Below are 25,246 nucleotides of genomic sequence, written 5' to 3'. Positions count from 1 at the left end.
TCCTGCCGATTGCACAGTCTTTGCCTTCTTGGGAGCACGTTTGCCGGGTAAAGTCCACTGTTTCGACTGTTCCTTGGTCTCTGGAGTGTACCAGTGGATCCATGTTTCGTCGACGGTCACGAAACGACGAAGAAACTCCTTCGAATTGCGCTTAAACAGCGTCAAACACTGCTCTGAAGTGGTTTCACGGTTGCGCTTGTTGTCCGGAGTGAGCAAACGCGGCAGCCATCTCGCCGACAGCTTTCTCATGCCCAAAATTTCGTGCAGGATATGACCCACGCGGTCTTTTGAGATGCCTACTGTCTCGGCTATCTCGCGTACCTTCAATCGGCGGTCTGCCAATACAAGGTCATGGATTTTTGTAACGTTCTTCTCCGCAGTAGCCGTTTTCGGGGCACCGGGGCGTGCTCATCAAAAACTGACGTGCGACCACGTTGAAATTCATTAAACCAATTTTTGACGGTCGCCATCGAAGGAGAAGCGTCACCGTACACAGCATCCAAGCGTTCTTTGATTTCGCTGCGCGATTTCCCTTCCAAAAACAAGAATCGAATCACCGACCGATATTGTTCTTTTTCCATTTTTCTAAAATTCGCCCGCACGCCCGCTTCTACACGCGCTAAAAACAAAACTACAAGTCCTATTCGACTAAAATTTTGACAGTAGCCGTCTAAGAGAATGTTCTACACGACAGTAAATACTTCTTGCGATAGTAGCGCCATCGGGCGGAGAGGCTAAGTACTTATCGGACCGCCCTCGTAGAATAAAGTCAAGTATATATGTAGAGTAAATACTCCGTATCAGTTTACTCAATGTGGATTAGATTAAAATTAAAGGTAAAAGTTACCCAGTTTGTGAATGGTTTACTTTATATATTTCAATTCCCTTTTGTTGAATATCATATCTTTCTTGTTTCCAAATTTACTGAAAGTAAACTAGGTATAAATCTGTCAGACATTTCCTATTTAGCTGACTGAATTCAAATCGGACTTCCCTCTAACGCTTTTCACCACATGTTGAAATCTTTCCAACTTTTGACTCACACTGTACCCGTCCGCAGGCATCCATCAGAAAACCAGAATTGAGTAAGCGCTCTTTGTGTGCATAACCCGAGTTCCGAGTCAAAAATAGAAATTTCTCTACTGTTTGCGACGCGTAAATTTACAGCTAAATAAAAATAAAATCTCGCTTCGCTAATTGTGATCTAATCGTTGCGCAGTGTTGACTTAAGTTCTTTGCCGTGGCGGACCCGTAATTTCCGATCGAAAACTTGTTCGGCGACGGAAAATCTTTGCGCGACCTTTAAAGCGGTCGTCAACCAAGGAGCGTTTGTCACCTTCGCGGGCTGCAGTCTCGACCTGGATTTCAGATAGAATCGACTAGGCTTTCAGCGCTGGGAGACGGAAAATCAAAAGCAGCAAATATGAGTGAATCCCTAGTTTTATCTGAACACTTATAGCCATCCCCGGGAAAAGCAAAGTTTTGGTTTTGTTCTGGTTTTCTTTTGCATTCGAGTGTGCAGCGAAGTGTGTGTGCGAGTCGTACGAGTGGAGAGGTGTGTGATGTGTGAATAAAACCACGCACACTGAAGCGAACTTTCTTCAAACCGTCAAATCCCCGTGAAAAAATCAACCAGTGAAAAGCTAACTGTAAGCGCCGATTTTGTTTACCAACAGAGGCGAGAGACAGAAACAGAAAGCGCTAGAAATTAGGCTGACGGTACAGTGCTTGTGTCTGGCCGTGCAAAGAACCCTGAAACAAAGCACTCGAGCTTCTTACCTGCTGTGCGCTCGTGGGAAGCGGTTTCTTGTTGGGAATCAGAAACTCGAACTGGAAACTAGTTCTCGGCGCGTCTAATCAGCCGCGCGAGTGTTGTGTAATTGGACTGACTCTGGGACCTTACGAACAAGCGGAACGCCTTTCGAAGAACTCGCTCCGCTCGGTAGTGTAATGTGCTCAATATCCACCGGAAAAAGTCATCGCAGAATCGACAATCGAGTCCGGGCCGCCGTTAAAAAGAGAATTTCAATACATCCGACGACAATGTTCAGAAATTGTAATACAAACACCGTTTGCCTTGCAGCCGAGCCGAAATTCGCAGCCACAACGATACTGAGAGGCAACCAAAGCTACATCTTGAAGGCTTAAATCATTCCCGTTTTATATATATATTTTGCGTCCACGATTAAAATATATATATAAAAAGCTAAGTTTAGGGAATATGTTTTAAGATCGCATCGTTTTACAAAGGAAAATATTATTGTTCGAAGCCAAAACACAAGTCAGAGGAGCGCAGGCACCGCTCAAACCTAATCACTTGTTTGTCATCAAATTTGAACGAGATAAGCTGCGCCGAGGCAGAGTCTACTGGGCAGCGCAATCGGTTATCGGTTGATCAACTCGAGACCGTAAACAGAAGTTCGGATTTCTATAAATTTCAAGAAGCAAAGTAAGTCAGCTCAGACCCATCACCATGAAACTGTTGGAGAGCTCGCGCTTTGAGGCGATAAACAACGCCCTGTCCATCAAGACGGGCGACAGCAGGATCTTCGGCCGCATCGAGAGCTACTCATGCAAAATGGTTGCAGCCGATAAGGCCCTGTACAAGCGCTTCACTGCAGAGATCCACGGCGTCGGCCCGCACGACTTGCAAGCATTGTCGCCACCGCAAACTCTCATGGATCTTTCACCAGTCTTCGGACGTGGCAGCCAGTCCGGCGATGAAGGAGTCATCCTGTGCGATACGATTTCGCGTAAGACGTTATTCTACTTGATCGCCACCTTGAATGCAACGTTTCAACCAGATTACGATTTCTCGGACGCCAAGGTGATTTGAAATTTGACTTCTTCGCTTGTTTCACTTAGAAACTTCATTAATGCATATTCAGTAGAGAATTTGTGTGGAACTCTGGCTTATTTTCATAATTTGTTGAAGATTGAGAAATTCGAAATTCGAAGTGGTCATAAATGTAGCTTCGTTGCTCACGATGCGTTGAATTTATCCACTGCGACCTAATTCGTTTCCCATTTTCCTCAAGGTGATTCGCTCGTCTGTTATTGTAGTTAGCACAATTGCAACGTAATTCTTATTTAATCGCATTAACAATGACCTTAATTTTCAGATTGTTTGCAGAGCAATTTACTTACAACAGACAGAAAAGTTTCGTCTTGATGAGTTGCAAGAATCAACTTTTATTTCTATACAGAACTCTTCGCTACAGTTTGAGTTATTAATGTACACTAGATGAAAAAAGTCTGGAAACATTTGGTATCTTTTACACTCAACGCTCAGTCTGACTGGAATAGGATATTTCCCCTCATGAAAATAACCTTATTTTACTCAACAAACAACGCTCTTTTTATTTAAACAAAATCCAACAATGATGAACGACAACAATAATCAATAAGAAACCTAAGAAGCAAAAACGTATACAAAAAAGTCTGGAAACGGTGGTTACTTATGTACAGTCCCCGTTCATTGAATCAGGACCAGTCGAATATTTCTATAATTCTCTGGAAATTTTATCTGTGGCATTATAAAAATGCGGGTGCTCCTAATTAAAGTAATATTGCGCTATAATTATAACGACAATCATCATCAACAACGGCGCAAAAACCGGTATCGGGTCTACGCCTGTCTTAATAAGGAACTTCAGATATCCCAGTTTTGCGCCGAGATCACCAATATGATATCCCGAAAAGCTGTCTGGCGTCCTGACCTACGCCATCGCTCCATCTTAGGCAGGGTCTGCCTCGTTTTCTTTTTCTACCATCGATATTGCCCTTATAGACTTTCAGGGTGGATCATCCTCATCCATACGGATTAGGTGATCCGCCCACCGCAACCTGTTGAGCCAGATTTTATCCACAACCTGACGGTCATGGTATCGCTCATAGATTTCGTCGTTAGGTAAGCTACGGAATCGTCCATCCTCATGTAGGGGCCAAAAATTCTTCAGAGGATTCTTCTCTCGAACGCGGCCAAGAGTTCGCAACTTGTCTTGTTAAGAACCCGCGTCTCCGAGGAATATATGAGGACTGGCAAGATCATTGTCTTGTACAGTAAGAGCTTTGGCCCTATGGTGAGACGTTTCGAGCGGACCAGTTTTTATAAACTGAAATAGGCTCTGTTAACTGCCAACAACCGTGCGCGGATTTCATCGTCATAGCTATTATCGGTTGTGATTTTCGACACTAGATAGGAGAAATTGCCTTCATTGATGTGCAGCCCAAGATCTCGCGCCGCCTGCTCGATCTGGATGAAGGCAATTCGTACATCTCAGGTCGTTCTTTCCATGATGTCATTATCGTCAGTATAGGCCAGTAGTTGGGTGAACTTAAAGAGGATCGTTCCTCTTGCATTTACCTCAGCATCACGGACCATTTTCTCCAGGGCCAGGTTAAAGAGGACGCATGATAGGGCAAGTCGATGAATAGGTGGTGCAACTGATGTCTATATTCCAACAGTTTTTCCATCGCTTGCCGCAGAGAGAAAATCTGATCTGTTGCTGATTAGCCTGGAGTGAAGCCTCTTTGGTATGGGCCAATGATGTTCTGGGCGTATGAGGCTATCCGGCCTAGCAAGATACCGGAGAATACTTTATAGATGGTACTCAGCAACGTGATACCTCTATAATTGCTGCACTGCATGATAACCCCCTTTTTATGTATGGGACAGATAATGCCTCTTTGCCAGTCGTCAGGTGTTGATTCGCTGTCCCACACCTTGAGCACAAGTTGATTAACCACTTGGTGTAATTGGTCGCCTCCATATTTAACCAATTCGGCTGTAATTCCATCCGCTCCTGGCGACTTATGATTTTTAAGCCGATGAATTGCACGGACTGTTTCTTCTATACTTGCTGGTGGCAGTATTTGTCCGTCGTTTTCAGTTGACGGGCGATCAACTCGCCAATGTTCTAGTTGTTCAGTAGTTTATCACATACTCCACTGATCCACGCCTGGTGCGGTTGCTCCCTGCACTTTTCGAATTCACAGACCTGTTGGGTCTCCCGGGCGTCCTTATTCCGTCTGTGAAGTCGCTTCTTCGCTCGCCGGACTTCGTGATAAGTCTCCGCGCGTGCCCCCGTTCTTTGAGAATGCAGCATTCTTCCGTTCCGTTGCTAGCTTACATTCATCGTCAAACCAGCCGTTCCGACTCTTTTTGCGGCTGGGGCCAAGTATCTTTGTGGCCATATTCATAATAACGTTCTTCAGATGATTATGAAGATCATTTGTTGATGCTTCATCTCCAGGATCTCTGTTGACTGCGGTTATTTCGGCAACCATTTCCCTCTTATAGATGTTGCGTAGGGCTGTGTTGTGAATGGCTTCAGTGTTAACTCTCACTTGATTGTGAGAGGGGATTCTGGGTTGTGTTGTTATTCGAGCCCAGAGCACCATGCCAACGAGATAGTGATCCGAGTCTATATTGGCCCTCCTATATGTTCTGACATTCATCAAGGCTGAGAGGTGGCGGTATTCGATCAACACGTGGTCAATTTGGTTGAAAGTTGTCCCGTCTGGAGAGGCCCACGTATGTTTGTGGACCGCTTTCCGTGCAAACCCGATACTTACAACAATCATTTCGTGTGACACTGCTAATTGAATAATCCGCAGTCCGTTATCACTTGTATTTTGATGTAAGCTATGGTAGTCCCTACTTGACTGTTAAAATCCCCAAGTATGATTTTGATATCATATCTGGGACAGGCTTCGAGGGTACGTTCTACTGCCTCGTAGAAGGTATCTTTCTCCGACTCTGCAGTCTCTTCTGTAGGGGCGTGAACGTTAATGAGGTTTATATTTCTAAATTTGCCTCGCAAGGGCAGAGTGCATAGCCGTTCGCTTATGTTTTTAAAGCCGATAACAGCAGGTTTCATTTTTTGGCTGACTAAGAAACCTATTCCGAGCACATGATTTACTGGATTGCCACTATAATATATGGTGTAGTGACTCTTCTCCAGGAAACCGGTCTCTGTCCAACGCATCTCCTGTAACACTGTTACATCAGCCCTATATTGGAACAGGGTATCGGCTAGCGAAGCTTGACGTCTGCACAGGGAGCGCACGTTCCATGAGAAAATACACAAATCGTTATTACTTTGTCATTGCCGTTAATATTTTGAGAATAATTATTGGTTATTTACTGAAGAGTTGTATGATGTCGTTTGGAGTTGCAGAAAAATTGTGGACAAAAGTGTTCAATTCGCAGAAGTGAAATTTTTGTTTGTTATTCGGAAAAATTTCCAATTGTGAAGGTATAAGGATATTAATCCTGGAAAAAGGAATGTGGTTCTGATTTTATTAAGGACCACCATACATTCCTTTCGAGATATCGTAAGGGGGCAAAAGATTTCCTATCAAACGCTGAGCAGAATCCGCAGGATGCACGGTAAAGTTGCCATCTTAAAAAGAAAAGGATTCTTCGAATGGATCGCACACTTTTCTCTATTCTAAGGACTGCACAGTCTGGATAGCTGAGTGGTTAGAGCAAAAGGCTGTCGTACGGACGTTGTGGTTCAAATCTCACTCGTCGCAGTTTGAATTTGTATCGTGATTTGACGCCGGATATCAATCGACTCAGCTGTGAATGAGCGAAATGCTGACCACATTGCCCCTTACAGTGTTACTGTAGTGTATTGTTACGGTCTTGAATGAAGTGCTCTAACACACTTCAAGGCCCTGATCCAATATGGATTGTTGCGCTAAAGATTAATATTTCCGAGTTTGTCACAATCTCGGCAGATGCCGGATTTTACCTAATACTTGCACTAATTGCTAAGCATTTAAGCTTGGACGATCCTACCTATTTAAAAATTAAAGGGGCGCTGGTGGCAGTGGCCGGTGGTAGGTCAATGGGAGAGTCCGTCGAGTACTCTCCGCAACATCGAGGACGTATATTAGATGGTGTACTTCTGCATGGTTTGGACCAGACTGTGCCAAAGTCGCAGGACATCGAGGGAAGCCGTGAGGGATTTAGGTACAATACCTGTAACCACCCGCTCGAGACGCCAAATTTCTTTGATTTCCCACCTTCTTCTCCACGGTATTCCGTTCGATGTTGTTGTTATGGGGGATAGCAACATCAATAATATACCCAGAGGGACCCGTCTTGTCAACTAACAGTACATCAGCCTTGTTATCTAGATTATGGCGATCAGTCAGAACTTGCCAGTCCCAATACATGGTGTAAGCAGAACTATCAAGTACTGCTTGCGCCTCATATCGGTAAACCGGACATGTTCCCGTAATCAGCCCATGTTTGTATGCAAGGTTTTGCTAGATAACCTTATATACAGCATTATGCCCGGTGATGTATTGCACCGCTGCCATAATAGTACAGCCAGAAATGAGATGGTCCAACGTCTCTAACGCCGAACCACACATTCTGCACTCGTCGTTCATGGCGACCTTTTTATAAGCTTGGGTGGCGACCACGCCGTTCTGAATGGCACACATGAACCCCTTCGTATCAGCAAAGAGCTCCCCAGCACTCAGCCATTTGTTCGACAAATGGATGCCAAAGATAATTCACGTGTTTACCGTGCATTGCCTTCGACTTCCATTCGTCGATCCGCTTTTGATCCGACTTCACCCACCCAGAGGATTGAAAGATCGATCCTTCAAGTTAAGTGGAGTCAGTCCACAGCCTGACAGACAGCCGCATGCAAGGGACTTGCCTGCTCTTTGCTGTAAGAATAAGCGCGCAGCGAGTCGACTTGGCGATGATGTTGTGCCGCCACATCAACCATGCCCCTACCTCCGATGTCACGAGACAGGTTCATCCGCTCCACGGCAGACTTTGGATGATGCATTCGAAATTTGGACATAGTTGTCCGTATCCGCCGCTGGACGTTTTCCAGATCCGTCTTCGTCCACGGCAATATTCCGAATGCATAAGCCAGTGAAGGGAAAGCGAATACATTCAACGCGCTTATTTTATTCTTCCCCGAGATGCGATTTCAGCATCAGCATTATACGTCGCAGGAATTCGGACAGCAGAGCATCCTTCAGATCAACAATTCGTGCATGGGTTCCTTGCAGAATTCCTCTCAAGGTCGTCAACCTTTGCGAATGGTTTGGATTCGATACTTGTTTAATTCAAACTCCATCCGAATATCACGGCTGAACATGGCTATTATTCGCAACAGACTTCTAAGATGGTCGTCAGTATCAGCATACAGCTTGATGTCATCTAAGTACATCAAGTGTGTCAGTTCGCACTTAGCACGTAGGCCGTACTTTATTGAAAAGCATGCATGCATCATTCAGTAGCCATGAAAGGGGGTTCAATGCCGTAAGATATATCAGCACACAACCGAGATTTAATCTCATCATTGATTTGTAATAGAATTCCCGGAGTTGCTGGAGATGCATAGAGCCTGGGAATACCTGGTCTATGCAAAGGAACCATTTCCGAGAATTCTATACACGCCCTTTGGAACTCGTCTCGAACCTAAGCTGGACGGTAGAGAAGAGTGTTGCAGCGAGTATTAAAACTCTTGCCTGCAGTACGGCGTGGTGTTGTTGATGCCGCCGCCTCTGCCCCCATCGACTCTCGGTCACCAGTTTCCCCGATAATCTCAAGTCGAACACGCTCCCTGATGATGGCCGGAATTGTGTCGCTACGATTTATAAAGCGGTACTGATCTGCGATTCGCTGCACAGGCATGTGTGCGAATTGGGGGAACGTTCGACGAATCTCTGGTGCAACTGGTTGTAGGAGCGGATGATGAAGAGGTTCATTTCTTCACACTTCATCCGCTGCCTACGCGAACCTGCTGAAGTGGCCGCCACAGATTGTGGCGAAACAGCTGCAGCAGGCGGAGCAATGCTTCTGGTCGTCGCGCGCCTAGACGTCGAACCGCCCCACGACTAGCGGCTTCGACGTCGTGCTGTCCATTACGGAAGCCCGACCCAGTCACCAAGTCAGACGACGCCCGCCGGATCTAAAATTCCTTCTTCTCATAGATGGATTTGCATTTTATACCTAACTGCCAGGTGTGGGGATAGCTTCCTCAGTGAGTAATCTGTAAGACTGCAAAGTTCCTGCACTTTCCTCACCTACTTCCTGAGACGCTGCGGTACCGTACAGCCATTCAGACTGAATTATCCATCCCTACTCCTTTCACAACCGGGCTTGGGACCGACTACGGCGGCGTTATTATTATTATCAGGGGCTCTGCACCAGAGACTTGAAGGTTATATAAATTAACTACTGTTGTTAGAAGCTTGTGGGACCTCCTTTATTACTAATCATTTCCAATAATCGCTTTTTCATTGATTTAACCAGATTGTATGTAACTTCTGTTGGAATCTTCTTCCATTCTTCCAGCAAAGTTGTTGTTGTTGTGTCCATCTTTATTTGTTACTCCTGTTGCCTTTACTCGTTGGTTAATTTCTTACTGCCCCCAGACCTTAATCCCATCGAGAATTTACAGGTTTTTTTCAGCTGCCGGGGTGCATTATACAATAGGTTACTCCATCGATTTTTGTTTGTTCTCCCAATTTCCCATAAAGATTTATCTTGATTTCACAAGAAAACAGTTAATTCAGTGATCGACTTTGGCATGTCCACCGTGTATGTAAGCTAATCATAGACTAAAACATTTTCTATTCATAAGACTTAGTTTCTGACCTTTGTCCTTAAAGCCCATAATGAGTATAATTAGTTGTAATCGTTGAAATGTTTTGTTAGCTTTTTTTATACAAGTGTTTCCAGACATTTTTTGTGCTAGAGGAAATATTTTATATTTCAATGATTTCTCATAACTGTTGTTGGTTTGCATTCAATCCTATATTCTATTAAAATAAAAGTTTAATGTCTGCTGGGCATTATAAAAATAGTTTCAGCATGGAATCGTATTTCCGACAATATCAGCATAGTAAGTTTTGAAACGTAGGTGTTTCCAGATTTTTTTGTCCAGTGTATTTAATAGTGCTTCGTTGTGCTAACTTTAAACCTACCCCGTGTGTTCAGTCTATTGGAATTGGAACTCTGTGAGGTGCTCATGTTATGTTATTAGCTAGACTTGCTAGGCATATTATGTTTGTAAGACTACGCTTCAAACCAAGTTAAATTAAAATGTCATTAGGTCACACAAGAATAAACAACGATCAATAATATATCGATTTTCTTGTTAAGGAAGTTGAAAAACTCACGGTCAGATCTAAAACAACTGCAATCCGTTGAGAGCATTGGAACGAAGGAAAGTTGAATATAAGAAAGCAATATTCAAAGTGAACAATGCAACACGAAACCTTAATTCCTATGCAAAACTGATAGCAATGAGGCCACAAGGTGCAACCGTCGGAAGAAAACTTCCAAACAAAGAATTGTAATCATTTAATCTCGGCGATGTTGGATGGCCATGTTCCCATATGACAAAAGCTTGTAAAATAACAAACAGTTTATTTAGTCGATATTCGCAACAGATAAAGTGTTCATTTAGCACCTCACTTCCTGCGGGTTTCAAAAGCAACTATAAAGACATAAATCGATTATGTATGCAACATGCGTCGATTTGCTGTTTAATTAGAAGATATAATGTACAGTGTGTGGAGTTTTTAGTTGGGCGCCCTTAAAACGATGAAATTTAATAGTTGGCCTTGACAGGATCAATGAAATAATTTTTTCTGCTAATAATTTTATTTCCTTCTAGAGAATATATTATTTCGGAAGCCAATTGTTTCCTTGTTCCGAAAGGGATCTTGGAGGATGAAACATTTGATTCCTAAATTATTTCTAAGCGTACCAACGTTATTCATTCAAAGTGGAAAAAATCCTGCTTATACATAGTCTGCCTCAAAGTAAACACTTAAAAATAACAAATGGTTTTTTCGGCAAAATTGTTTTATTTTAAATAAAAATAAAACTAGCTAGTTTCCCCTACTACAATATATAGAGTTGGGGAAAAAGAAATGTTGTATTTGTGATCGAATTTTAACGCTTTATTTAACATACTTCGAATTATCCGATTTAAGTCAAATATGCGCCGTTTTGTCCGCAAACTTGTTGCCATTTTTAGAAGGCAACTCCGTTATCCCCCTCTTATAAAACACCCCCTCCTTATTTGCAAAAAACTCAGACAGCCTGTTTTCGCAAGCCTCTTTTGAGGCTAACTTAGTAGCACCAAGAGCGTTTTGCATGGACCGGAAGAGATGGTAATCACTTGGTGCCAGGTCCGGACTATACGGTGGGTACAATGGGACATCCCATCCCAGCTCCCGTAGCTTCTGCCGGGTCATCAAAGATGTGTGAGGCCGAGCGTTGTCCTGGTGGAACAGAACACCATTCCTATTGACCAATCCTGGCCGCTTCTGGTCAATCGCCTGCTTCAAACGGTCGAGTTGCTCACAGTGGAGAACCGAATTGAGGGTTTGGCCATAGTCGAGCAGCTCACAGTGGATGACTCCCTTTCAATCCCACCAAACACACAGCAAAATCTTCCTGGCCGTCAATCCGGGGTTGGCGATGGTTTGGGTTGGCTCGCCGCGCTTCGATCACGATTTTTTCGCTTGAGATTTTCGTACGTGATCCAGTTTTCATCACCAGTTACCGTCCACTTCAAAAATGGGTCGAATTCGTTCCGTTTCAGCAGTGCGTCGCAGGCGTTGATTCAGTCTAAGAGATTTTTTCCCGTCAATTCGTGTGGCACCCAGACATGCAGCTTTTTTTGCAATCCAATCTTCTACAAATGGTTCCAAACGGTTTCATGGTCCTTACTCAGTTCCTGACCAATCGAGCTAATGCTCACATGCCGGTCTACTTGGATGATTTCGACGATTTTATCGGTTTCTACGACGATTGGCCTACCACTACGGGGTGTTTCTTTGACATCCACTACACCAGAACGAAGTCGATCGAACCAACGCTGTGCTGTGCGAATCGTTACAGTATCGGACCCATAAACTAGACAAATTTTCTGGGCGCCTTCGTTGCATTTTTACCTCTCAGGTAGTAAAAATGTAAAATATGACGAATTTCTTGTTTGGTGGACTCCATCTTTGACGCGCTATAATTTGAGACTGAAACGTACGATCATAAAACAAAAAGATACCTGTAGCCCAGATTGTCGTCTTCAAATCGCCGTATAGTATGACCCGATGCGATAAGTACAACACAATGTTTAAGTGTCGCCATCTACGACATTACTTTTTCCCCAATCTAATACATCCCATTCCGATAGCTACTCAAATAATAATTCTTAATAACATATTACCATAGTTTAGGAATTTATTCAACAACTCCCTTAAGTTCATTCTATGTCAGCACAATTTGGTACCATTATAAGTAATAATACAATACACGATTTTGGAAGGTTTGAATACAACCCAACTATATGGAGGAAATGCGGTCCAAGAGTCCAGTCTTTCAGGAATTGAAATAAACAAGGTTATAGGGTTGTTGTCCGCGCAACAACCTTCCGGGAATTCTTCTGTATTTGGTCGGTGTCACGTCTGATTTTTCAGTAGCTGCTCCTTCGGTGCTCAGGTGCAGCCAACTTCTTCTTTTCCCCCTACTATTTCCACCGTTTGATTATTTTTATTCTCCATTGGACATGGCACCACGGCATCGTATTCTGTATTAGTCAAGAACGCATGTACCCTCCGGGAGAATGCCCCAACCCCAGTTCTCTGAATCCTCTCCTATGCTTAGGTCATATCGGAGTTGGAGTTTGGAAATACATATATCAAGGAAATTTCTCATACAAGATGAACACAAAACCTTTAACTCCAGGAATTCACTACGTGAATGTAAGAGGCTCATAAGAAGTTCGAAATGGGACTCCTTTAGAACATATTGTGAGGAACTGAAAGGTGGAAGTGAAATTTCAAGGCTGTGCAGAGTCCTAAAAAGGGATGAGTCGGCCAAGTTGGAACTTTTCCAGATTCTCTTGGAAGTACACTATCAACAAAAAACAGCAAACAGAAGTGGGAAGGAGAGAATTGGTGATTGGCGAAATTGAAACACAACATGGACAAGTAGTGGTTACTAATGAAAACCCGAGAGCTACTATACTGTCTTTTGAGTACTTCAAAGAACCTGAAATGAACGGCATCTATTTAGCGATGCTAAAAGAGGAAATAGAGCGGTAGTCCAGGTGTTTAAGATTCTGATGGCAATTGGCTCCTGCGACTCTCCTCCACGGGTGATCGATTCCGTCAGTTTTTTTGTGAGCGCCAACCAGGTGCATAACAAAAGTGGCGTAGCTCCTCAACACAATCGTGCCACTGTGTCCAACTACGGGGCTAAACGGCTTTGTCCTCTGCTTCATAGTTACCGAAGACTTTTTGATTGGCCAGGAAGTCTCTGTAGCGTTCACTTCTGATAGATGGCGAACCCTCAGACCTTGTTCATTCACGGGCAGTCAAGCGATGCTGCTGTTTTTCGAACTTCTCCGTCCATCTAAGCAACTTCTGAATTGTAGAAATGTGGATTGGAAAGATTACTCGCACGATTTCGGTCCGCAAACTACGTCGCAGGGTCTCGACCAATTTAGCTTCTTGGAGCGGTTGGCAGAACTTCGACACAAGACGTCTAATGTTCCGGTAGAAATCCGCCTTTGGTTCCAACTTTCTTTTTAGGTTTTGGGATAGCTCTCCCCTCTTGGTCGTCTCCGGCCACTTTCTCTCATTTTCAAAACATCTTGCTCAATGGCTTCGAATCTGAACAATCAGTAATTCTTTGTTTACATTCGAAGAAGAAAGCAATCATCGTCCTTCGATTTGATATCAAAGTTAACTTCCATTCGCCGTTGGAATAAAGCATAGTTTATATTTTAAACAAAAGCGGTTGTATTATGAGTTTTGTCGTCAGCGTTGCTTATCAACGTACATATAAATGCATTTCTCATACATTTTAAGTGGTATACGATATCCATAGCTGACCTTTTTCCCGGTCGAGCATACGAATATTGGAGTTACGTAACGCTATTGTCTAGATCGTGAACAATTAAAGAATATGCAAATTACAATTCCTACTTGAATGAAATGAAATACAGAAACTCCTTGAAAAGTCGTCTGATCTGAATATATCAAGGCAAACAACTTTATTATTGTGAACGTTCTACACATTCATAAATTGACATGCTCATTTATTACTTGAAGCAATTTCAGAATTCCTTATAAACTCGATATTAATAAATAATAAGCAAGCAAAGCAAATAGAAATCATAAAGGGAAACACTCATTCTATTTTTTCGCTTACTGTTATTTGATTGTTTGCTAAGTTTTACGTTTTCGTATTCAAATAAGTGAATATTTTCGTGCCTGCGTGAGTGAATGTGAAATACAACTTTATTCGTACTTGCAAGCTTGAATACGAACGTATTCATATTTACGAGTGTAAATACAAATTCTGTTGTATTGATTCAATGTAATTTCTATACATCCCCCCATTCCAAAACTAAAAGTACACCAGGGATAGCTAATGCGGGCAATCGGGTATTTGGAGGGATCGAAGGACTGTTTATTGACTCGCTACCGATATCGAGCAAGCATAGGGCGGACCATCTGGAAATATTCCATTGAGAATTCTATTGTATTCCTATATACGTATGTAACTATGTATATTCGATTTCATATTCATGTCTTCTATATTTCCACTTATTCGTTTGCAGGTTACGAATTTTCTCCATGTGGATGATCGATGGAAACTCTTTTTTCTTTTAATAGACCCCATTTTGGAATAACTATACATGATTGAATTGATTACCTAATTATTTATATATTACTTTATATCAATTTGCGATGTTAATGAGATTGAAATACAATTTAATTAAAAATAAAATAGGGGGGGGGGGGGGGAATCACAATACAAAACAAGTTGGAAAACCGGAAGCTGGAAAAAATATTCACTATCAAGTGGTATTGACATTCAAAACCTTTAGTTTGCAAAAAAGCGACAATTTTGGCCTATTATAACTTTGTTAATAATAGTGCGATTCCCACCAAACTTGGTAGGACCATGCTGGAATTTCGTGGTACTAGGATGAATTTAAGGAGGGGTTCCCAGCCAATAACTAGAAAGTATAGTAATGTACTATTATTAACTTTATTTGAGCATATATCGGTATGCAGGGTATTTCGGAGCTTAGGCATCGCATAGTGGCAGCCTCTTGATTTTTTTTCAGATTTTTGGGTTGAGTAGTTTCTGAGAATGGGTCCGTTAAAGAAATGATCACTTTCAACCCCCGTATTCCCCACCTTTCCAACAAATGTCAAAACTAACACCGCCTTCGGAAAGTACTAAGTATTTGATGAAAAAAATTTGCAGGGTGTTTGCATATAACAGTTTCCAAATCCAGAGTCCGGTCCCACAAATGGTACACGGTCGCCTCTTGTCGAAATCAGATTTTTCATTCTTTTAATCCACGTTTCGAATAAAAACATTGAAATCTTGTATTTTTTCTATTTCAGTCTCACGAGTTTAGTAAGGAACCATCTTTGCAATGGGTTATGAATTCAGTTGATTCTAACCTATCTGCCGTATCTGGTGATCAATATCAAGGCTTACGCCAGCCACTATGGTCAGCAATCGATGATGAAATCAGTCTCTCAGAATGCGACATTTACAGCTACAATCCTGATTTAAATTCTGATCCTTACGGCGAGCCAGGATGTTTGTGGTCATTCAACTATTTCTTCTACAATAAGAAGTTGAAGCGGATCGTCTTCTTCACTTGCCGTGCAGTTAAGTAAGTATTTATTGACAAGTAATAACTTTAAGTGGGAAATCTATTATGAACTTTTTAGTTTCTGGTATTTTCTGAAAGCATTTCGGTAGCAAACAAATGAAGTTGTAGAGAAAATCAAATAGCAAAAGATTGGCGTCAATAGCAAACGAATTCTTGGATTGGGTTCAAGATTGGGAATAGCTATTATGTTTTGATGGTGTCGCTGCTTTTATTTATATCGTATATTCAGTGCTGGGTGAAGAGTTGGAAAAAATGTTTGTAAACAGATTTTTCAAGGAAAAGCCATTATTTTTCATCTTATAAAAACAAATTTTTCTCTCTTTTTAAGAAAAGGCTTTTGCATCTACGCTAATCGAAATTTCTCACACCCACATTGATTGTTTCTAATTTTGAATACGATATCAGCTGCTTGATACATGTTGAGTTATTTGCTAGATGCCATTGGGACATAAAAATAGAAACAAATGTTGTTTGGTCGAAGGTTGTAGACCTTAAGTGATGTCGTGACTTTGGTGAAAGCGAAATTATGGAGGAACATATGGGCTAAAGACTTATTACGTAAGCGTATAATTAGAAGTACACACAAATTCAAATTTGGAAACGCAGAATGACGGCAAGCCACTGCCAACTTTTCATCCGTTCCTTTCTTCAAATTAGAGAAATTTGTCGGAATCCAGAAATAAACTACAGAGTTTGTCTGACTGTTCTTGCGGTGTTTCAAATGATTAAATTGTTTGAAATAATTGGACGGTTTCGATATTTCGGGAACCACTTGTTAGCTTCATTAGTGCTGTTTTATTTCAAATTCAGGGTTTGTGTTGCTTGGGGAACCTCCTTTTATTTAAAACAAATTTCATATAGAAAAGAAATCATGCAACAATAAGGAATATACTCACGTGCATTTTAAAAGTGCATCGATTTTTATTTATCCTTGCCATGTAACAAGCCCATACCAAAGAGGCTTCATTCCAGGCAAATCAGCAACAGCTCAAACTTTCTCTCTATGGCAAGCGATAAACTGATGGAATATGGACATCAGTTGCACCAGCTTTTCATTGACTTTAAAGCCACCTACGACAGCATAGCCAGGTGTAAAACTTTACACGGCCATGAGAGAATTCGGTATTCCGATGAAATTAATAAGACTGACTAGGCTGACCCTGATCAATGTGCGAGGCCAGACAAAAGGAGCAGGATCACTCTCGAGGTCATTCGACATCATAAACGGTCTAAGACAAGGGGATGCTCTATCATCCGTCCTTTTCAGCCTGGCTTTGGAGGAAATGATTCGCGATGCAGGCGTAAATGCGAGGGGCACCATCCTCTTCAAGTCTGCCCAATTACTGGCTATGCTGACGATATCGACATTATGGGAAGAACCACCCGGGATGTACAGTCTACCTTCATCCAGATCAAGCAGGGAGCGCGAGATCTCGAACAGCACATTAATAAAGGCAAGACGAAGTATATGGTGGCAACGTCAGCCCCAAAAACCAAAGAATAAACAACATCGAATCGCATTGATCAAACGAAAACAATAAAGATAGGAGAATACAACTTTGAGATCGTTGAAAATTTCGCCTATCTAGGATCGAAAATCAAAACATCTCACCACAGGGTTAAAGCTCTTACTGTACAAGACTATGATCTTGGCAGTTCTTATGTATTCCTCGGAAACCTTCTTAGTAAAAAAAAAATGTGAACTCTTGGGCGCGTTCGAGGGAAGAATCCTCCGAAGAATTTTTGGCCCCCCACACAAGGTTGGACAATTCCATTGTCTACATAAGGACGAAATCTATGAGCGATACCACGACCGTTTGGTTGAGGGCGATTTTGATACATCCTCACACTCACGCACACTTCGAATTTTATTTTTGGGATCGTGGTAGAACAATTGAACTCAGCGAACGAGTTCTTCGGACAGTAAGTGTTGTCGTAGAGCATATCAAATGAGTTCGTGAGGCTTCTCCATGGGTAATCGCGCAGCTGTATTGCGTAGTTCTGCAGTTATTGACAGGTCCGGCTTGATTCGCGGTTATTTCCACGATTTCGCGAATACGGTTGTCAAGGATTACGATTGTGGGAATAGAATCATAATCACGAAAGCCCGATTATTATTACAATCACGTAATCGTGATTATGATTTCTCTCAACTATGGTCCAAATCCTATTTACGTAAACAATGTATCTAAGTAATATAAATCGATATATACCTCCCCAAAGAGTACAACAGCAGATTCCCGTATTTTTCAGGATAATGCTCACCAGATTCTCGTCATGGTGGTTTCGCTGGAATTCTTGCTGAAGCTTGAACAATCGAGCATGCCGTTAAATGTCCACACATGCTAATAGCCGAAGCATATATATATAAGCAATTTAGTTGGTTTGAGCTTTATGTGCGTCTGCAATGTCTTAGCCATTCAAAACAAAACTATCCTTGTTTCCTCTTTTATATTCAACTTGGAACCACAGTTGGTAGATTCATACTGTACAGTTGGCCCTTGCAATTGACGGGAATGATTTCGTATTGTTCGTACCTTTAGACGGTGTGAATGGATACTTTTAGGCCCTCGTTCGGTTGTGGGTGAAATCTGACTAAATAGGTTACGGTATCCGTATGGATGAGGATGATCCAGCCTGGAAAGTCTATAAGGGCAATATCTATGGTAGGAAAAGAAGACGAGGCAGACCCTGTCTGAGATGGAGCGATGGCGTAGGTCAGGACACCAGACAGCTTTTACGGATATCGAATTGGTGGACCTCGGCGCAAAACGGGGATGTCTGGAGTTCCTTATTAAGGCAGGCCTAGACCGGATACCGGTTGTTGTGCCGTTGATGATGATGATGATGAATGGATACTGAAAATTTAATATGAAACAAGGCTCTAAAATAGTATGCTGCGAAATCCAAAAAATAGTTCAGTTGATGACAAATTTTCAGGGGTAGTATGAGTTACATATTCATTACGGTGCAAAACTGGCGCAACGGATATTACGAACGAAAACCGTACTTGACATCTCTTTAAATGTGTATTTTATGCACAAAGATTGTATGTGATATTTATTGTGAGATTATATTTCAAATAGTATATATGTTTCCTGGAATCTATAATAATTGATTTTTTGAATTTTCCAAGAAATACGTGAATAGTCCGTTGGGCCAGTTTTGCACTAAAGCTTTCTGATTGGTGCCTAATTTATTGTGGAATCCGGTAGTTCACATTTGAGCTTCTTGCGGCTAACAACAAAAATTAATTATCAAATATATATTGGTTCAGGCACTAAATTGCGAATGACCCCGCCAAACCGGAAAGAGCACTAAAAACGCTGAGGGTATCTCAAATAAATCAAAACTCACAAAAAAAGGTAGAAGAGCTAACAAAGTCAACCGTTCGCTTATGTTTTCAAAACCAATAACAGCAGGTTTAATTTTTTTGCTGACTAAGAAACCTACTCCGAGCGCATGGTTTACTGGATGGCCACTATAATATATGGTGTAGTGATTTTTCGGCAGAAAACCGGTTCCTGTCCAACGCATCTCCTGCAAAGCTGTTACATCAGCCCTAAATTGGGACAGGGTATCTGGGCGGGAGCGCACGTTCCATGAGAAAATGCGCAAATCGTTATTCCGTTTTCGTTGCCGGGTTCGTCGTTGTAACATCCATCCATTCCGAGGCTACTGTTGTGGCTTCGTAACAAGTTGTTTTTCGTGTGGGGTTGTCAGCCCTACTCAACCCCCAACTTGGAAGGACCAGTGGGTACAATTTGTCCCGTTTTTAGGCGCGGGAGGCTCGCCTTCATCATTCTCTGTCTGCAGCTTTTCGTTAAAAGAGAGTTCCAGCGGTCATCACGTGGAGGTGGAGATAGGGTTTGGTAGTAGAGCTGTTAGTGTTGGTTCAGCAGGCGTTGCCCAGGTTTTATGCTCCATCGTGGGTACCAATCCACGTTTTGCCCTGGGACCTATACAACCCTTTGACAACAGAGCCTATTTCAGCTTACAAAAACTGTTCCGCTCGAAACGTCTCACCATAGGGTCAAAGCTCTTACTGTACAAGATAATGATCTTGGCAGTCCTCATGTATTCCTCGGAGACTTGGGTTCTTAGGAAGACAAATTGCGAGCTCTTGGCCGCGTTCGAGAGAAGAATCCTCCGAAGAATTTTTGGCCCCCTACATGAGGATGGACGATTCCGTAGTCTAAATAACGACGAAATCTATGAGCGATACCATGACCGTCAGGTTGTGGATAAAATCCGGCTGAATAGGTTACCGTGGGCGGGTCATTTAATCCGTATGGATGAGGATGCCCGGAAAGTCTATAAGGACAGTATCTATGGTGAAAAAAGAAGACGAGGCAGACCCTGCCTGAGATGGAGCGATGGCGTAGGTCAGGACGCCAGACAGCTTTTAGGTATGTCGAATTGGTGGACCTCGGCGCAAAACCGGGATGTCTGGAGTTCCTTATTAACGCAAGCCTAGATCGGTTGTTGCGCCATTGATGATGATGATGAAAAGTTGGTGCACTCATTAACTTGTATGAAGAACTATAATGAAAATATTGCTTTTTGTTTTATCTTATATAATGCCAGGCTTTGTTTGTTGAAAAAATAAACTATCAATCTAATACGGAAAGTGTAACAACTATTTGTTTGAACTTTTCCGAAGAACAACGGAAATCAGACTATAGAAATTTAAGCTGATGAAAGAGGTACAAGCGGGAGTTCAGTAAAATAATGATCACATTCGAAAAATGATGAAGTATTCAGAGCTAGAAATCAATTACTAGATTTAGAATTGTCGAAGTAGAATATTTCGGTGGACGCTTCGCAACAGGAACAAATGCATACACATAGGTGTCCTCAAAAGGTAACATTAGGAAAATAACGTCGATAAGACGAATTGAAACAACTTCCTAAGCAGATAAAGATATTTTCTTTCGAATTACCAGATGTACAAGCTTAAATTACATCACATTTTTTTCAACATACTGGCTCTTGCTATCTACACATTTTTTCTATCTCTCGGGTAATTTATGAATACCATGCCAATAAAATTGTTCATCTTTCGAAGCAAACCACCCATCAAGCTATTTTTGGACATCTGCGAAAGAATCGAAGTGCTGCTCAGCGAGCGAGTGGCCTATCGATGAAAACAGATTTTAGTCGGATGGGGTCAGGTCTTGTGAGTAACCGGGGTGGGATAGTATCTCCCAGTTGAGCGTTTCTATGTAGTTTCAGGAGGAAAATCAGCTGTTCATGTCTTTGTTGATATTCTGGCCGTTTTTCATTCAGAGCACGATGCAATTTGATGAGTTGTTAGTGATAACGGTGGGCATCGATGAGATACCCCGCTGATTCCACCACACGCACAGCATCGTCTTCCGTTCGAAACGATTTGTTCTTGCAAAAAATGTCGCTGATTGGCCGGCATCAACCCTCGGTTTTTTTCGTTTAGGATCCTCGGAATAAATCAACTTTTCATCGCCAGTCCCAATCCGATGCAAAAACATCTTCTTTTGTGTCTGGCAAACAAGATTTCGCATATGTTTTGGCGCCGCTCCATCTGCCTATCGTTCAGTTCATGCGGCGCCCATTTTCCGATCTTTTGAACCGTAATGTAATGACACGTAGACGCATGGAAACGGCTTGTTGAGAAATACCTAATTGCCTGGCGAGCATTTTCTGCGTTTAAGTATTTTCCTCATCCAAAGGAGCCTCAAATTCGTGGTCCTTAACTTTCCTGGGCCGATTTTCACGTTTTTTGTCGCTCAGATCGAAATCGCCATCTTTGAACCGACGGAACCAGTCTCGGCACGTTGTTTCCAATAGAGCATTGTCGCCGTAGGTTTCCACAAGCATTCGATGCGATTCAGCGGCTGATTTCTTCAAATTGAAGCAAAAAAGTGGAGCTACCCGCAAATGTTTTTTTCCAGGAACAAAACTGGACATGATTATTGAAGAGAAAAAATGTTTTTGGATGAAATTGCTGATGATGTTGACTGACAGTTGTTGACAAATGTCGTACTAAAAAAATACGGCGTGCTCATAGCAGCTTGATACGCTCACTGGCTCCATCTGTGAGCAAACAGTGGATTTAAGCTTTTACATTTGGTATATTCAAACTTAGGATCGGTTAGGCACTTTTTCGCGACCCAATTGCCTTGCCTACGATGGGCCAGACTGCCTGCATTATCGTTTGTATTTATAGCTCGTAATACTTGGTTGACGCCCTTTCCATCCCACAGTATCCTGTTGGGGGGTTTAATCACAATTTGAATCATTTACTCCATCGGAGGTCAAAATATAATCAATCGAGTAAAGAAATATTACCTTTGATATAAGGTTCAATGAATATCGTTAATATTACCTTTCATTTATGGAATTTGATAAATAATTGCAAATTTTTATCAGTTAAGTTTTGTTTACGCCAATAATCGATTAAATTAAATAATCGCGTTTAACTTTACAGCTCATTGTACAGTGGAGACTCTGGAATATCGTCCGATTTATCCATGGAGGATGATACCTGTGGCTTTTAGATTTGCGGAAAGTTGAAACTTATTCACTTCTATATTCCAAACAGCTCCTTACTTTTGTTAAATCTTATTTTCTATAACATTTTTTTTTTTCAAAGCAAAACCATAATGCTTGATAAGAGTTAATTTATGTTGCGAAAAAATATTAAGCAATCAAATCCACTATATTTCGGTGCCGGTAATTAGAAGAAAACAGAAAAGGAGGATTAAAAAAATACAAAAAAATATTGATGACGTGGTAAGAAAAATTAAAATCAAAAACTAATGAAGAATTCGAACTATATTTTCTTTTGGGAGTATGTTTAATGACGTAAAGGCAGGTGAGAGCTGCGATGTGAGAATTTACGTCGATAAACATACGCGATGCAGGCAATATTTCTGCTGCTATTACTGTTAGGGTTAAATCTACTAATTTTTGTTTATTAATACTTAGTTCTATGCTGTAATAGTTGTTAAGGAGATGATGTACTTACACTTGGTAATAATAGTTTACTTCAAGTGGATGGCCATGTACAAAACTAGAAGTTTTGTTGGAGAGGCAAAGTGTAAGGACAAGGTGTGATTCGTTACTCCATGAATTTTAGGAGAACAAAAGTGAGAGAACAAATTACTTTAAAACGTTATGAATTATATGTTGTTGGTCATATTGATGCATTTTTAGGCAATCCTTCCGAAAGAGCGTGATAAGTAGCAAATTATTTAGACTTTATACGCAACTATATTCTGAAAAGCCCAAACGAATTTATAACAAAAGCAAAAGTTTTTGCGGAAAATATCAAATCGTGAATATCGTTGAAAACATGATTGGGGCATATCTCAAGAAGAAGTACAAAGTTCTTGAATGGGTTAGTGTTATTATATACATCACATTTTTAAGATATCTGCTACCCACATGAGCAGTTTTTAATTAGTAAATTCACCCGCTAAACGCATATCCTGGGGAAGAAATGCATCTCTATCGATACAATTCATATGTTAGCTTGTAAGATTGAAAAGCAGCAGAAAATATGCCCCTGTTGGTGTTTGAACATTCATATTTTAACCGTTGTTCTTAAACTACGAACATATTGGACAAAAAGACTTATTAAGCCATTTAAGTAAATATTAAAATTAAAATAGATATTCAAACACTAACAGTATTTCAGTACACTCAATTTTATAGGGCGGTTTCACATCTACACCACTCTCAGGATAGATGTGATGTTATACTGCACGTGAGAACTATTCTATTGACTGTACTCAATTATAATTTATATATAAATGTGTTTTCATTCGTATTTTGTTTAGTAGATTTTGTGTTTTCGTGTTTTATTTCAAATCTTTCTTGTAACTATTGGAACAAAAATATGAATATCAGATCGTTTTTCATATGAGAAAGAAGATATATCCAACGAAAGGATACAATAAATTTGCAAGAAGAGGAATTGGAATTTGATAATGTATTTTTGTAAGATTTCCAATCAACATAATGCAAAGCCAGACAAAAAAGACATCAAAAACTAATATCAATCAGTCTCAGACGAATATGCTCAGATAGCCTTCGTCTTATCTGCTTTACAGATATAAATTATCAAAACATTTCTCTTCACTTTTAAGCCAAGTAAACAAAACAATTAGTAAAATATTCAAAATATTACGATAAGAAACGATAAATTATCACTAAACAGAGGGACATCGACTTTTTGTGTTTATCCTCGATAATTTAACGGTAGAATGGTCATTAGATATTCCACTTTCAGTCCGGTATTTCTAATGGAACTATCTGTGACGGTTCTGGGTTCAAGTCCCAGTCGAGGAATGCAGAATGTCGAGAAATTGCTTTTTCTTTAACAAAGATAAATATTCTTCTTATCAAATATAATGAGTAATACAAATTTACATTGCACTTTTACATACAATTTGAATTGATAAAAATCAAACTTATCACTAGGGATAATAGTTAAATCTTTGAAGTAATAGTTGAATTGCAAGAAAGTTATACATATGAACATTTTGCTTTTCGATTTTTAGGATTTTTGCTTTTAATTTTTATAAATTTTCAATGCTTTCAAATTTGCGTTTGTCATAGGATATAAGGAAATATATATCTTTCTTTATTTTGCTTGAATACATGATATTTACTTTAGAAAAATTTATCAATGTATTTCTAATAGAATATGAATTTTCAATCTAACGCTGCTGATGCGGCAATTTTATTCTCATATATTATATATTTGATGTAGAATCAGCATATTCTATCAATATTCATGATAATAAATGATTTAATATTTTAAAATCAATTTTGTTTTAATTAAAACATTTCAAAATCATTATTGTGTCCTCAGTTATTGCGCTGCAATCTTTTGGAATTTTGATGGAGAGTTATGTGATGGACTCATGGATTTATGTGGTGGTTGACCACCATTGCTTGAATCAAAATATTTATGAAGAAGTGTCCCAAGAAGGTGACATTCTATGCTGATTATCTTCTCTTTCTGAGGTGTCCCGGATCACTTTCGACGTTACAGATCCATATGTTCAGTGAGTTAGTGTGTATTTGTTACACAGTTGTTTCTTTTAGTACTTCCGTACTGTGATATCGAAACAAGACTGAGGTTCCTTCTCGGTCACCTCGTATTTATATTTCCTTAAAATTGTTTACATAATATACATATGTTCCTTATCTTCTATGAAACTATCTAATAAACTAGCTGACCCGACAGACTTCGTACTGCCTCAATCTATAAATGAAAGACCTAAACTTTTGTATAAAATAATTTTAAAACAAACAAAACGAATCCGTATTTAATAAAAATGCATATTGTGAAGCATACAGTCTACGAATTCGATCATTATGTCGTGATTGCTGTTGTTGTGTTTGATATGCACGAACTCGTTGCATTCTAAGCCTATCTACTTCATTATTACTCACTAAATAACGCAATTCTGACATAGCAATACGACTATTTTCTTGATCTGTCTCTCTCTGGTCATCAGTGCGGTTAGCACGTGAGGTAGTTCTTCGCACCTTTG

The 25,246-nt window shown here is 40.7% G+C and overlaps 1 protein-coding gene across 1 annotated transcript; it reads left to right on the top strand.

The window, feature by feature from the left end:
• Positions 1 to 987: 987 nt before the first annotated feature.
• Positions 988 to 23,925, top strand: LOC119650645 (repressor of RNA polymerase III transcription MAF1 homolog). Its single transcript, XM_038053573.1, has 3 exons — positions 988 to 2,827; positions 15,424 to 15,701; positions 22,168 to 23,925. The coding sequence occupies exons 1-3, from the start codon at positions 2,474 to 2,476 to the stop codon at positions 22,235 to 22,237; spliced, it is 702 nt and encodes a 233-aa protein (XP_037909501.1). The 5' UTR covers positions 988 to 2,473; the 3' UTR covers positions 22,238 to 23,925.
• Positions 23,926 to 25,246: the final 1,321 nt, after the last annotated feature.

This window comes from Hermetia illucens, chromosome 3 (assembly GCF_905115235.1).
Source record: "Hermetia illucens chromosome 3, iHerIll2.2.curated.20191125, whole genome shotgun sequence".
NCBI classification, from domain to species: domain Eukaryota; kingdom Metazoa; phylum Arthropoda; class Insecta; order Diptera; family Stratiomyidae; genus Hermetia; species Hermetia illucens.
This window is presented reverse-complemented; position numbering and strand designations above follow the sequence as displayed.

Coding starts and splice junctions, on each gene's coding strand:
- LOC119650645 (XM_038053573.1), top strand. CDS start 2,474: ATGAAACTGTTGGAGAGCTCGCGCTTTGAGGCGATAAACAACGCCCTG. Junction 2,828..15,423: donor ACGATTTCTCGGACGCCAAG/GTGATTTGAAAT, acceptor TTTCTATTTCAG/TCTCACGAGTTTAGTAAGGA. Junction 15,702..22,167: donor TTCACTTGCCGTGCAGTTAA/GTAAGTATTTAT, acceptor TTAACTTTACAG/CTCATTGTACAGTGGAGACT.